At 33.3% G+C, this 12,342-nt stretch overlaps 1 protein-coding gene across 1 annotated transcript; it reads left to right on the top strand.

The window, feature by feature from the left end:
• Positions 1-518: 518 nt before the first annotated feature.
• LOC126777883 (putative zinc finger protein 735) lies at positions 519-7,058 on the top strand. The gene is made up of 5 exons (XM_050501169.1): positions 519-1,479; positions 2,342-2,440; positions 5,233-5,351; positions 5,510-5,671; positions 6,825-7,058. The coding sequence occupies exons 1-5, from the start codon at positions 519-521 to the stop codon at positions 7,056-7,058; spliced, it is 1,575 nt and encodes a 524-aa protein (XP_050357126.1).
• Positions 7,059-12,342: the final 5,284 nt, after the last annotated feature.

Raw genomic sequence — 12,342 nt, 5'->3', positions numbered from 1 at the left:
CTTTGTACCGTTAACTATAACTTTTCTATTTCACGGGGTTCATTTTCTTTCTTTTTTTCTTTTTTTTTTTGAGAAAGTTGATATTTTATAATAATATAATCCGATGAATATATTGAAATACAATTAAGTAAATTAATAACAGATTTATTCTAATACATGTAATATATATGTATATAAGAAAATATTTAATTTACAACATAAAAATATTTATATTAATACCTACATATCACAAGAACTAAGTATCATGCTTATAATAAAACTACGAACACTAAAAAAACACTTCCTCAGATCCAATATAAGGTGGCCAATAGCAACACGTGTTGCGATATTCGTAATAACAATAGTAATTAATTTTATAATTCGCAGATGCGCGGGCCACGCGAGATGTTGCTCGGAGAAAGTTTATTTTTATAATAATAGCAAACCATATGCGGCGAACCGAGTACACGCCACATGTCAATTACATCCACCTCTGTAGTGGGATTACTGAACCTTATTAGGCGAATGAACTTAAAACCATGGCTGATTATGATCTCATACCTTGCTATGATGACGATGAACTTTTTCAAGAGAGAAACGAAAACGTCACAGACCTACACGCATACTACATGTCTCAGTTTAACTTAGAACTAGAAAACGGTAAGACTAAACAGAAGAATGATAGTTTTAAATATGGCGTCGAGGAAAGCTTCGATTTCGAAGTATTAAATAATTGGAATAGCACAGATAATAATAAAACTGACTTAGAAATAGTAGGTGACGTAATAGAGAGTAATATAACTGATCAAAATATCAAGGAGGTTTTATTAGATTTAGATAGTATAGAATTCGATGATGGCAGTTTTAAATCTGATTCCGGTGACGACAGTAAAAATGTTAATTCTAATTATGAACTGAATAACGATTATATCGATGATGAATCATTGATTGACGAACTATGTAGAGAGGATGGGGAATCGTGTCGGTTAACGCCAGATGCATTTAACGATGATTATTTAAAGACAAGTAATGATAATTTATTGCCATCAATTGAGACTGCATTTGCAAAACGTTATTGCTATAATAATTCAGATAATGTTGATGAATACAATTTACAACAAAATGTTTATGACGAGAACACAACACAGACTGCAATTAATAATACACAAGTTATAAGCAGCTTAGAACATTACAGTTACCCAAATAACATACTGTATAATTTGGATAGTGAAAAGAAATATATTTTACCTGATACACCAACAAGTTGTACGGAGTTCAACTTTGATAGAAATATCAGGAAAATTTCTATATCAGATTCTATAGAGAGTGATGTGCAAAGTGCAGGATACTATGACGAAAACTCTGAAAATTTTGACGAAGATGAACTTTTTATAAATTTAGATGATTTCGGTTTGACATTTGAAAGAGACGAAACTACCAATTTCGAAAATAAGGGAGTCAATGAAAATGAGAGAAGATCAGAGAAGGAAAAAGTACAAGGTGAGTATTAAATAATTAAGTAGATTTATTTTTTACGCGATAAGAGTAAAAATTTATAATCGAATTCAAGGGTAACGCTTTATGTAACACGTGGAAATGAAACATCGAAATTAGAAGATTCACTTTTGCAGTGCGATTCTGTGAACCTCACTGTAGAGTTTACTTCTGAATTTTCAATGAAAACTCTATTCGGTATTCTATTACTTGAATGACATCTACACTAGCGCCACTTTGTTATAGTGATGCGAACGATTTTTCAGTGAAAACTATTTTATTTGACATTAATTGGTATCCTGTCATATGTACTGTAGTACACGAGCGTTATATTATTGTAATTATGGAGAATGATTTGCTGTTACGTTGTTTCAGCACCACCGAGCACGAGATTAAAAAAAAATCACGAAACACTTTTTAATAGCAATTTTCCTTTATAATTCTCTTATAATAAAATAATCGTAAGATAAATTTTTCGTATTGTTTATATTTATTTACTTTATTTATGACAGCCTTATGTCAATCATTTAATTTGTGCAAAAGAGTAACAATACAGTTCTCGTTGCTTAATGTCGGTAGAATAGATTCTACCGGCATTCCGAACCGATGTTAATTTTCAATGTAATTAAATCTTAATAATTGATTCAAGGTGTGCTTGAAAAAAAGTATTTTTTTTATATTAATTCAGACAAATCTTTCGTTTTAGTAGAGTGCGCTGTGATACAGACATCAATCAGTAACTAATTTTAATTGTATATACACGAAATCCATGTGTTGTAATTTAAATTAAAAAAAAAATTTATATTCTTTGAAAATCACCGATGCATTAAGTAAAGAATAAATCAATTTATCATTGTTTATGTTTTAGGTGAAAGGGAATGTTTATGGGAGCACTGTTTTGAAAGATATCCGAATCAAAACACACTCGTCGAACACATTGAAAGAGCCCACGTTAACACTTACAAAGGTAAGATTGAAATGTTTATGTTATCGTGTAAACATTAGACCAAACACACGTAGCTTGTTGAGACCATAGCTAACCATATCATTTAACTAATTATTTTAATTTAATCTCTGTACTAACGAACAAATAGAATACATATATCATTTGTATAGTAAACAACACCGAAAATTTTAATTTCAACGTGATCTTTTTAATTAAGGCGCATGATTTCAGACATATTATCCACATATATAAATAAAAATACAAAAACGTCATTATGACTTCTCTTGTCTATCCGTTCGAAGTCGGAAGCTTGTAACTGAAAATAATACAAAGAAACTTGTGCTTGAGTAAAACCAGTATTGGTCCTCTTATTTATTTATTTATAATAGAATGGTGGTTCTACCACCACGAACCATAGACCCCATCTTCGCCCTAAGAATACTGGCTGAGGCCCACAGGGAAAAGAAGAAGCCGCTGTACATGGCATTTCTAGACCTGCAGAAGGCATTTGACTGCGTCCCACGCCAAATTATATGGTGGGCTTTGAAGATGAAGAACGTGCCACAAATCTATATTGAAATTATCCGAGACATGTACTATAATTCGGAATCAATAGTAAGGACCGCCGTTGGCGAAACACACCCTTTCCCGATCACAGTTGGTGTCCACCAAGGTTCGGCCCTGAGTCCTTTTCTGTTCAGTGTAGTGCTTGACGTTGTCACAGTGAAAGCCCATGAGCCGTCTCCTTGGCTTATGATGTATGCTGATGACATTGCACTGGTAGATGAGAACAAACAGGTATTGGAGCAAAAGGTGAACCAGTGGAAGGGTGTCCTAGAGAGGGGAGGTCTGATGCTAAATGTTGCGAAGACCGAGTATATGGCCTGTGGCAGTACGGACTCCGAACCCATAAAGATAGGCGGAGAATCCGTTATCAAGACGGAAAAGTTTAAATACCTCGGGTCCGTACTGCACGAGTCTGGTACAATCGACCACGACGTCAGAGCTCGAATAAACGCAGCCTGGGCCAAATGGCGGGAAGTCACCGGGGTAATCTGTGATCGCAGGATACCGGTGAAATTAAAGGGCCTGGTGTACAAGTGCATCATTCGACCAGTCTTATTGAACGGCGGCGAGACGTGGCCAGCTCTCGCGAGACACGTTCAGCAACTTCACGCCGCGGAAATAAAGATGCTGCGGTGGATGTGTGGCGTTACGCGACTAGATCGCACTCGTAACGAGCACATCCGTGGTAGCCTTGGAGTTTGCGATGTAGCGGATAAGTTGCAGGAAAGTCGTCTGCGTTGGTTTGGCTACATTAGCCGTAGACCACCAGACTATGTCGGGAACCGATGCCTGGATTTGTTGTCGAAGGTCCTAGATCCCGCGGCAGGCCCAAGAAGCGCTGACTCGATGTTGTGAGGGACAATATGAGAGAGCACGATCTCACTAAGGATGACGCTTTAGATCGGGCAAAGTGGAGGCGTAGATGCAGGAAAGCGGACCCTGGCGTTACTAGACCGGAAAACTGCTAGGCAGAAGAAGAATAGAACCACCAACAAAATTAAATGTATTTTATTCCGTACACAACAAAGCCTTAAGTTGCTAAGTTACACATTTACTCACAGCATGCAAACTTAGACTAGTTAAAGTACTCTTTATTCAAAATAATTTTGTTTATATAAAAACTTATTATCTACAAATAAAAAACAAGAAAAATAACATAAAAATACATTAGAAATAAGATAACTTTGATAACAAGTACTGCTTTCCATTTGACTGTTAAGTATTTGAAAAATATGATATAAATAAATATTTTTAACTCTTAAGAAATCTCTCGTTCTGATATATTCTAGATCTTAAGATCTCAAAAATTGATGACAAATGACAAAACAACGGAATGAATCACAAAACACAATCATAACGCAAATTTAAATATGACACAATATCTTACTGAGAATTATATCTTTATACGGAATTCATTTTTTCAATGTACACTTAATATTAAGTTTCCATTGAAAATTAATAATCATATATGATACCTTCATATAGGATTCACATCTTCGTTCTTAAATCTTTTACGTTGAATATCAAACTATAAATTCAGCACGAATCTGACCTTACCTTAAAAGAAGCGTTGTATGTATCATATTTTATGAAGTTATATTAATAAACACAAAAAAAAACAATATTTTTGTACACTCAGAATTTTTCATAAAAGTAATTTTAATAGCTTAATAAATTATGTTATCGATATGTACATACGTGATGGTGTTTGTGGTATAAGTGATTTTTGATTCAGTAACAACCTGTTAATGTCCCACTGCAGGGCTAAGGCCTCCTATCCCTTTTTGGGGAGAAGGTTTGGAACTTATTGCACCATGCTGCTCCAATGCGGGTTGGTAGAATAAACATGTGGCAGAATTTCAATTAAATTAGACACATGCAGGTTTCCTCATGATGTTTTCCTTCACCGTCAAGCACAAGATGAATTATAAACACAAATTAAGCACATGAAAATTCAGTGGTGCTTGCCTGGGTTTGAACCCACAATCATCGGATAAGATTCACGCGTTCTAACCACTAGGCCATCTCGGATTTTTGATTAGACCAATATATAAATTAATTTTATACATCTTTATGTGATTTTTTTGAATTGTCAATTTTGTAATATCATAACTTGTAATCATAATATCAATATACAGATATTTACTGAAACATATATCCGAGAAAACTAATATTCTTATCTGTTTAATGCAGAAAATATAGAATTTTTATTTATTTGTAATATAATTTGATTTTCTTTTCCTCAGGTGACGAATTTAGCTGCCTGTGGCGAGACTGCGCACGTGCAAGGCGTCCCTTCAACGCGCGCTATAAGTTACTCATACACATGCGCGTGCACTCCGGACATAAACCGAATCGATGTCATGTTAGTTGTATTACTCATTTCATTTTTCTTTTTTAATTTCATTTTTTTTTAATAAAGATGTCCAAAATCTTCTCAATTGGGTCTTATCTGGACTGAATTCACTAGAAACCAGGCTCCAGGGTTACAAATTGACAACCAACTTATTAATATTATTTTAGCATCCTGGCTGTGGCAAGGCTTTTTCCCGTTTGGAGAACCTAAAGATTCACGTCCGCTCCCACACTGGCGAGCGTCCGTACGCCTGCCCCGCGCCGCACTGTAGAAAAGCCTTCTCCAACTCGTCTGATAGGGCAAAGCATCAACGGACGCATTTTAACGCTGTAAGTTTTTTTTAATGTACAAAAATATTTTCTTGTAAACCTAGGTATTGCAATAGTCGTAACTTTATAGACAGTGGGATTTTAAAGAAAATTCATATAAACGATGTGGAATGTCCTTTCGAATTTTGTGTCTTTTGTATTACAATCTGAGTGTCAGCAGGGTTGAAAAGGGATTATTATTCATCAGGTTATTTCCCCACGATAAAAAAAGGCGAGTGCGTTGATCGGGATTTGTTGTCAGGTGTGATTGTGATCAAGCGTAAGACTATAGGTACAAAAAAACAAAGAATGAAGAAAAGCAAGTGACCCATAATTGTTCAATACTTTACTAATTAGCAATATAACGCCGCTATGGTGAGAACATTGTTATATCAGCTAATTATATATCTAAAAGCATGTACAAAGTATTAAAGTATTGTGATGTACATATTAATCATCTTAAATTCTCACAAATATATCAAAGATTGAAAGTATGCAGTCAAGCTCAATGCTGCTGTACCTATTGAATGTTTGTATAGGTACCAGGTCTAAAAAATTTGTAGCGTACGGGATGAACCACTTTATCCTTACTAATATTATAAATGCGAAGGTGAGTTTGTTTGTTACACATTCAAGTCTTAAGTACTGAACCGATCATAATGAAATTTTGCATACATTGCATTGCATACATAAATTGTACAGAAAAGAACACAGGATACCTAACACCCCGCCACACACGTGAGCGAATACAAGAATTATACATAAAAGTATAATATAGTACTTAGGCAATGGTTTCTCTATATAAGATCCAAATCTATAAAAAACAGTCAGAACAGATCTCCAAAAATGATCCGTTTTTTAAGTAAAACTTCATGCATTGTATGTCAATTTTAAGATCAGATTTGAGTATGTATGTGTGAGATTTGAATGAATCGCTATGGCCATAGACTTTCTTCGGGTATATATACGAAATATATCCGTACGTACGTACGGTACGTACGTAGGTTATGGGATTCCATTTAAATTAGGAAAATGTAAGATTCAACTTGGTTCTGGTACGAAACTGCTTTTTTATTTTGCATTTGAAGATGAAGTCACAGAACTATTATAACAATCTTTTTTTAGTTTTCTTAGTCCCAGTATATTATTATTATAATATTTCTTTCTCTCTCAGAGACCCTACGCCTGTGGTGCGGCTGGTTGTGGTAAGCGCTACACCGACCCATCATCGTTGAGGAAGCACGTAAAATCACATCCCCACATCACTCAAGTTCCCCGCGCATCCGCACCGCCACCCAGACCAATCAGACGGACGGAGGAACAGCTAGTACCAAGTTCACCAGCTAAGTTGACAACATTGAGATGTATTAGAGATAAGCTAACTGTACCAAAGTTACAAAAGTTGTAGATATTTTACGTAAAAAATATCGGTTGAATTATTAGTAATAGACATAGTCGATTGGTAGAATATATGAAGGAGTTGTTGGTTAAACCTATTTGCAAAATTGGCACGATTAAAATATATGAGCCTTACTTATAAATATTGATAAGTGTGATTACTTTAATAATTTCTTTTTCTTTCGAATGTCAAATCAATAATGACAGAAAGATCACATCAATGTTTAACTTAACAGCCGCTTAGCAATATTTATAAAAGAGGCCGTACATTTAAATTATTTCCTTTATTAGTTCTTTAACTTGGTGTTTATTGTTTGTGAATCAAATCTTGCAAATTAATTTTAATCCAGTTCAACATAATATATTGAGCTGAAACGTTTCACACACTGTTATTGTTGATGATTTAAATTATTAATTTCTTCTTAGGAAACATCAGAAATTATAAAAAATGGAACACCGATTTATTTTTATATATACATATAAATATAAGGTTGTATGGTCACCGCCGCTAGACATTGCCCCTGTAAGATATATTAACTATTTAACATCGCCAATGCACTACCAACTTTGCGAAGATTTTATATTCCTTGTGCCTGTAGTTTCACTGGTTCAATAGAGTAAATATTAATGTGTTTAAAAAAACAAAGAATTGCTGCTATTATAACACTTTTGCGTTATAAGTATTTTATACCATGAAAAGTAATGCTATCCTTAAGATCTATTTATATGAAACATTGTATATGTTTGTATGCCTTTTATTATCTGTTAACTAAACTTATTATGGAAAAAATAACACGCCCTTAACATGACGGAAGTGAAACCTCTTTTTGACACAAACGCTTTATCTCGAAACGTTAATTATAGAAACGCTCCATAAACAATTCGAAGTTAAAGTTTTACAACCATTGTGCCAAAGGAAATTTCACTTTAACGCCAAAAATTTAGATAATTATTAACATAGTTCTTATTTAATAGTATGTAAAATTATAAAATCAAGCTCAATTAAAGACTGGGTTGAAACTGAAAGCTCAAATAGCTTAATTATTGTAAGTAATCACAGCAAATTAGTGTCTAACACATATTTGCTATTTAGGTTATGGGACCAAAGTAGTAATATTAGATTAAGTTTTTAAATTAATGCCAGTTGCAAATAAAATAACTAAGTACAAATTAAAGGTATAATCCCACAGCTGGGCAAACGTCACTGCCAAATTACCAATTGTAATTTAAGGTGTAGACATCGTTCTAATATTTTAAATGTCCAACTTTCTCTATCTATTAAGCAAAACTGGCTTATAATCTGACTTAACAAATAGACTACCTAACATCTAGCCCACAGGCGATCGAAGCTACACGCGGAAGCTTGTTAATAATAAAGGTAAAAATTGGCCATAACTTTATATACATAACAAAGCGTTTTAATAACTCTTATTGAAAATAGCTACGTTTAAAATCCATATGTTCTATCCACTGGCCTATATAAGGCTTTTATTTGCAATAAACATAATATTTAAGTAATTGTTTATTACAAAGTTTATTTAATTTGCATCTGGATTTTGTCATACATATTTTTATAATATTTTATAGAATATATTATTTGTGTCTAACACATATAAAAGACATGTGTTTTTAATAATAATATTTTTTATAAATAATATATTAGAGACGTTCTTCCAATAACACCTATTTTTGCTCAATTAGTTAAGTAAACAAATTATCGATATAGGTAGATAATTAAGTTATTAATATAAGGTTAATCAGCTCTCTTGATATAAATAATTACGTATTATTTACTTACGTTTATTTCTAAATTGATTCTAATATTAGAATTAATGAAAGCCTAGGGGGCGTTCAACCAAGAAGCTAGCTCTAGCTCCAAATATGGAAGCCATTTGTTGCTATGTTTTTTATGATGGATTATATGTGTCAAGGGAAAAAGAGACGAAAGCCATGCAAAATTAGGTTCCAATTTGTAGAAATTAGCAATGTTTGGATAAATCCTGAGGATATTAGGTCTCTTGTCGATCAAGTGGCTAGATCGGATCAAAACATCGTCTGTGTAATTATTTTGATAAATATTTTTTTTATATATCTAATGGTGTAGTTTTATTAAAGGCGATACTTCACTTGGTTTGTGTTGTCGTTGTATATGACCAACGTTATGTCATCCACACTTAACAAATATGCCAAAAAAAATGCTTATTTACAAAAATATTAAACGCAAGAATGGTGATTAGGGCGAGTTTTAAAGCTGCAGTAAATATTTAGCTTATTTGATTTGTAAAAAGAAAGTGGATGTAATACATATTTGTGCAAATATAACGAAATATGTCATATTTGCATATTGTCGAGTGAAGTCCCGCCTTAAAACAGATAAATGTACAAATGTTGGATGCTTTCCAAAGAATCTCTTTGTTAGTGTATTTTATAAGATCATTTCCAAGTAAGATCTCCACTTTTGCTCATTAAGTTTTAAATTTTAATTCTAAGTTACTATAAGACAGCAGCTGTCAACTTTAATGATCAGTTTTTAAATAAAATATTTTTATTATAAGACGTGGTTGTTTTTTCAATACAAGGAGTATTGTGTGTATCATGTATGTATATGTTTCATGCCTCTTATTTCAAATACTGATAAGCGACCTTGATCATAATAATAAATACATTTTAAGGATAGAAGGTATCAAAATAGCGTATCACCGTCAAACAGTTTTTAACATTTCGAAAGTGAGATACGATGTGAACGGAATAGCACTCTCTTTGATTTTGGCGAAGTAAGTACTAATAACCATAATAACCAAAGATATGATGATGAACGATATGATCCCCGAGTCAACATGTGTTTAAGGCTTCTATCAATTTTTGACCTCACAACTGAGAATGAAGACAAAGCCCTTCCACAGCTTATCAGATACTCACAGCTATCATTTAATTTGATAGCTCTATGTTGATCAGACAAGTAAATTTGTCAATATTATGAGTTGCCACCGCCGTCACAAGCCTGCGAGTTTAGTTTTTCGGAACATAACAGTAAAGCGTTTTATTGTAGTAGTAAATATCTACCAAAATGAAGTAAGCCACATAGCCTATAATAACAATGTTCTCCAGACCGATTTCGGCCGACGACCGGAAAGAGTTCAGGCATAAGGACCAACGGCTTTACGTGCTTTCCGAGACAAGGGAGTGAACACACTTCCAACTTCCAGACTCCGGGCTGTTACTGAAAATTTTCTGACGGAAAAATCCAATTACTTTTTATCGGCCCGATCTGGGAATTGAACGCAGACCTCCGGGTCTGCGGCCTTACATCAAGTCACTAGACCAACGAGGCAGTCCAGACAGGCCCATAGACTATTTCTTTAATGTTTGTTAGATATGATATATATATATATATATATATATATATATATATATATATATATATATAATATAATAGGATTATTAGTAATTTCATAAGAATAAAATTTCGGGCGCTCAAAATCTACTGATTTAACACGTGCTTTATTAGTGATTACTAGAATAATATAACAATAATAATATAATAGTGTAATCCTTGTATATTGTATACTATTGTTGCTCCAAGTCTCCAGACCTCTAAATCCAGCTCTGCTCAGCAAAGAAATAACCTCGTGAAGTTATCTTTTCGAGTTGGGTGATATTTTGAAACTATAATACATACAAACATTTATAGATCCACTTGAAGGTCCATCTGATGTCGGTCACCATATTAAAATCCTTTAGATAGCCAATACGTCACCAACTTTGGGAACTAAGAAGTTATGTCCCTCATGCCTTGACTAATTGGCTTACTCACCCTTCAAACCGGAACAAATCATCACCAAGCGATAAGGCTGCCCTATCGTACAAGCGTGTTTGTTAAATTTGCTAATTTCTTATGTACTTATTTTATATACACGTGGCGTATAGTAAAATACAGTATATTTATTTATGTAACTTGTAACAAGTTTTATTATGTAAAATATTCATAAAAAATTTTACATAAATAAATATTTCATTATATTATCATGCAATTAGTATCCGCAATTAACCAAATAATAGACAAAATATTCAATAACAAAATTGTCAATAACAAACTGTCTAAAAGATTTCCTGTGGGATTGTACCCAAGACGCTGGCCCTATTTCCTCTGCACCGCTAGACTCATCTTTTGGGCTAAATAAGCGCAATTTAAATTACTTACAACAAAATAACTGTAAAATTATTAGATGCTGTAATCATTTGAAGTTAATGTTAAATGATCTTCTCATAAATGTTGGCACTGTAAGAAATATAAGTAACCCGTCCCGACATCGAAGTTTAACATATACATGTATATATATATATATATATTAGAATATTTATATTGAGGAACAAAATTACAAAGAAAAATCTAAGTTTATTTTGAGCCACCTCCACAAACGTGAACTTACTAAAGTTTCATCACAATCGTTGGTTTAGGGATGTATGTTAGAGGACATACATTAATTTTTATTTCTTTAGAAGATTATACCATCAATGCGCCGTCCGACATGGGATGTCATATTCCTTGTGCACGTACCAACGGCTCTTACGCTGAACAAAATTACTATTTTACCTAAGACCTGAATTCAGACCTGCTCAAATTAAAGCTAAATGCTGTAATTCTACGTAATAAGTAACCCGATTTTATAACCAAAGGTCGACGTGCTTAATTTGCTTCGCGAAAAACACGAGCATAAAAAAAGCGATAAACATGGCGAGTTATAAACGGCTGTAGCCTGTATTACAGACGCTAGGTAATTTAAATAATATATGTATGTCATATTCTTAATAAATGTTTTATTAAGAATATAATTATTCGAAGAAAGGAGCTGAAGGACTCGAAGAAAATATAACTCACAATCCTCACAGAATTCAGAGTCTGTGCCATTATATAATTTAAAAAGAAAGAGATGTGACAAAACAATGACTAAATCAAAATACTTATTCTTTATTCAAATAGGCTACCAAATTGTCATGTTACTGTATTTAATTAATTTTAAGCTACCAGCGGATCAGAATAATTTAGTACTTTTAATATAACAAAACGGTACATTAAAAATTAAAAACGTCTTCAAACGAAGTTGACCTTAAAGGATCAAATCTAATTCAATTTGTCATCAATAAGTCTGCAATCACTAGCCAACAACATGAAAATACATTGTAATTATCTCCTAACAATCAAGGGTCACCAGTTACACGCGCAAATTAGAAATATATAAGGTACTGGAGAATGTTCTGGGAGCAGAAGTGGTCTTCTCTGTCAATAGTGAACA

The sequence above is a fragment of the Nymphalis io genome, chromosome 24, assembly GCF_905147045.1.
Source record: "Nymphalis io chromosome 24, ilAglIoxx1.1, whole genome shotgun sequence".
In the NCBI taxonomy this organism is placed as follows: domain Eukaryota; kingdom Metazoa; phylum Arthropoda; class Insecta; order Lepidoptera; family Nymphalidae; genus Nymphalis; species Nymphalis io.
The sequence above is the reverse complement of the archived record's forward strand: the minus strand, read 5'-3'. Positions and strand labels throughout refer to the sequence as shown.